At 34.9% G+C, this 3,998-nt stretch overlaps 1 protein-coding gene across 1 annotated transcript; it reads left to right on the top strand.

Annotated features, from left to right (window-relative positions):
- Window positions 1-685: 685 nt before the first annotated feature.
- Window positions 686-1,330, top strand: LOC141326005 (uncharacterized). The gene has a single exon (XM_073834717.1). It carries the CDS (start codon window positions 686-688, stop codon window positions 1,328-1,330), a length of 645 nt encoding a protein of 214 aa, XP_073690818.1.
- The last annotated feature ends 2,668 nt before the right edge of the window (window positions 1,331-3,998 follow it).

Below are 3,998 nucleotides of genomic sequence, written 5' to 3'. Positions count from 1 at the left end.
GAAGATAAACATGGCAGATTTTGTGTTTTCTTTTTTAAAGGAGCTAGTGTTTTTATTTATAATTATATGGTAGTTGTGATAAAAGCACAACAATATATATGTTACAAATTATTGGTTTTAATTATGGCTACAATTAATGGCTAAAATTAGAAAGAAATGTGTTTAATAGAGTCAGATCATCAGCAGTATTTGTCTCAATGAGTCTGGTCTTCATTTACCATTGGCTACTTGGTGAAAAGATGCCAATAAGCCACAGATTTTAAATGTACAATCTTTATGTTGTTTTACATTCCATTTAATGTGAAATAGTTTATTGTCAAATAGTTAGTTTTTTTAATTAATTGGCAGCACTAGTCTAAGTGTTTTGATGTCTGTTGCTTTCTGCCATTAAACTGCTGTTAATTTTCATTTTTCTTATTTGACCTCAGACCTGATGGCACTGAAAGAGGAGAGTCAAGAACTCAAAGAAACAGAAGAGAAAGATCAAAATGAGGAACATGATTTCAAAACTGAAGAAAAATCAATTAGTTGCTCACAGAATAAAAAGACTTCCTCACCAGAAATAAATAAGAAACCACACACTACAAACCTTAATTCTAACATGAGAATTCTCACTGGAGAGAGACCTTACAGCTGCCAACAGTGTGGGAAGAGTTTTACAAAGAAAAATAACTTTACTGTCCACATGAGAGTTCACACTGGAGAGAAACCTTTCATCTGCAAATTTTGTGGGAAGAGTTTTACACAGAAACATTGCCTTACTGTCCATATGAGAGTTCACACTGGAGAAAAGCCTTTCATCTGCAATCTGTGTGAGAAGAGTTTCACATGTAATAGAAAACTTAAGACTCACATGAGAAGTCACTCTGAAGAGAATCCATTCCAGTGTGATCAATGTGGAAAGAGTTTTACTCTGAAATGTAATCTATATTGCCACATGAGAATTCACACTGGAGAGAAACCTTACTCCTGCAAACTGTGTGGGAAGAGTTTCTCACGAAATGGAGTTCTTAAGACTCACATGAAAATTCACACTGGAGAAAAGCCTTTTACCTGCCCTCAGTGTGGAAAGAGTTTCAAGTATAAAGTAAGTCTTAAGATTCACTTGAGCATTCACACTGGAGAGAAACCTTACACCTGTGAACAGTGTGGAAAGAGTTTTACACATAAAGTAAACCTTAAGGTTCACATGACTGTTCACACTGGAGAGAAACCGTACAAGTGTGTTCAGTGTGAGAAGAGTTTCACACGTCAAAGCAGCCTGATAAATCATGTGCAAACTCATTCTGGAAAGAAACTGACGTTTTCTTCAATGCAAGAAGAGGTTTAGAAAATTAGCAATTTCTACAATAATCTACACATGCCTTTGAAATACATTCAATTGTAGTACTAAAGTACCAAAAGTAATCAAAATTAATATCAAAATTACTAAAACATTGTTCAAGAGTGTACTGAGAAAAAAGGTGTGTGAAATCTAGTCAGTGTTCACACCGGAACTGAATGTGGATTACATCTGGTCACCTTCATGCATCCTTCATATCTTTTTGTTTCACCACAAGGCTTTTTTGTTTTGTTTGTGTACTTCTGAGGCCATACCAGACCAAATCTTCAAATTGTGACTATGTAAATTATGTCACTCAATTCCATGTGTTGATCTCTCTGAATCAAAATATTACTAATTATAATAATACAGCATTTTTTCTGTTGCTTAATTACACAATTCGGTCATTTTTAACAATACACTGCTCACACAGTGAGTAAAACTATTCAAAAATAGCTGTACAGACAGTTCAGGGAGCCATTGTTGATCAGGAAGCTCAGAAAGCCATGGCAGATCATGGAGCTCAGGAAGCAATGGTGGATCAGACAGTTCAGGAAGCCATGGTGGATCATGGAGTTTGGAAAGCGGAGGGGCATACATTCCTACATATGAATTATTGCATACAACACCACCATATACAGTTGATCAAAATAATAGCAATGTGACTAAAAAAGTGAGTAAATTTCAAAATCATTATAACTTTTATTTTAGAACACTGCCAATTCTATTCTAAATCAAAACATGAAGAAAAAATGATCAAATTTGTTATCACTTTACTGAAAATGAAGAAAAATAAATATTAAGCTGTTCAAAATAGCAGTGTCTGCATTTTATTTTACAAAGTCAAACATTTACTGTATAAACTGAAAACATGTTGTAGATTTAGATTTCTTGTGAATCACTGAACTTATATTTAGTTGTATAACCAGAACTGCTTCACAGCTGTTGCACAGAAACTTCTGGCACCTGTGAACAGGTATTCCAGCCCAGAACGAGACAGTCGCTGCGTTCGAAACCGCATACTTCCATACTATATAGTAGGCAAAAAGCAGTAGGCGAGCAAAAAGTATGTTTGAATGTTCCGTATTCATAAAAGAGTAGGCGAGAATTAGTAGGCGAGTGCACTAATTCTCGCAAGATTCGGACGAACGTATACTTAAAGTGCGTTCGAATATGCCTACTTACCTACTATATAGTAGGAAAAAAGAGTACGTGAAGAAAGAAGTACGTTTGAAACCTCAGTGTTCATAGAAGAGTAGGCGAGAAATCCCCGGATGTCCTACTGCTTCATCCCAGATTCTGAAGTCTTCATCTGATGCACATCATTGAACGTGATTGGGAACCGCAACGACGGTGTTTACAAATGTATTACAAACCAAACCACGGTTCCCTGTCTTAAAATCGTATTTGTTGAACTGTATTGTAAACTGCTGATCAGCATAAGGTGTCAAGACATTAGACAGTAACGTTAAAGTATATTTGTGATTTCGCTGTAAAACACGTTTTATTACATATAGCAACCATAGACATCTTAAAGATGATTACTAAATGTCTATTTAACAACTGACAGGAACATGTTGTAAGAGAATTAAATAAGCACATGACAACACCAAACTGTCATCTGAATGAGTGATGGACGTTATGTGAGTTTATGTAGAATTCTCTGTTGTCAACACTGCTTTAGATTAATGTAATGTAAATAAACACATGTACATATAGTAATTAAACATGAGTTATCTATTCCATTTGTCTATTAGTACTGTTGATAAATTCAGGAGCATTTGTATTGGATAAAAATCCAATTAACACAACAGCTACCTCATAAATAGTGTGTGGTGGAGCAGGACCTGAAAGGAAAGGTGACAGCAGCATTTGTGGGGAAAAAAGTAAAATCTGTAACTTAATATAAAGTTGGGTAATTTTGTTACTTCTAATACAGAGATCTAATGACATTGTGCTGTTAAAATGATAGCATTTGTATTGTATTTGTGCATCTTGGTATGATCAGAAATGTATGCAGACTGGTTTGTGCAGTGAGAAAAGAGAAATCCACAGCAGCATCCTGGAAATGGTCAAGTGCCATCGATGAGACCCTCCATCACTCCACCTGCCCTTGGTCTCATCTGGACCAGATGTTGCTGCTGTATCTTCATCCTCAGAGACCAAAGAGACAGCAAGAGCGTCTAGAGAAAAACTAAAATACCAATATGTCTGAATAATGCTTTGTTCCATGTGTCTTTGTTTATGTTCATGGTTATTTTTTATATTTTTTTTTACTCATTTATCCATGTTGCTGTCAGTAAATAGAATATAACTGTTTTATAAATATATGCATTAATTAATTACTTGATTGGAAAAAAAACATGCTTGTTTTACTAAAAATATAATTAATTACAGGTCAGCATTTATCATTGTTATTGATCAGTGCATTTTAAGGTAATGCAACCCAGAATGAACCCAAAATGTTTCCGTTATACTGCAATCAGGGACAGCTGTTTCTTCAACATGACCATAAAATGAACAAATTTCATCAACATCAAAATATTTATAGAAAGATTAATTGAACCTGTCGCTCCTATGTTTTAAATTGTTGCGCCTGTTATAACGTCATTTGTCACATGACAACGTCAACATGGTGTAAGACGTGCAGATCACATCCATTGAGTATACTTATTGA

Source organism: Garra rufa, chromosome 2 (genome assembly GCF_049309525.1).
Source record: "Garra rufa chromosome 2, GarRuf1.0, whole genome shotgun sequence".
NCBI classification, from domain to species: Eukaryota; Metazoa; Chordata; class Actinopteri; order Cypriniformes; family Cyprinidae; genus Garra; species Garra rufa.
This window is presented reverse-complemented; position numbering and strand designations above follow the sequence as displayed.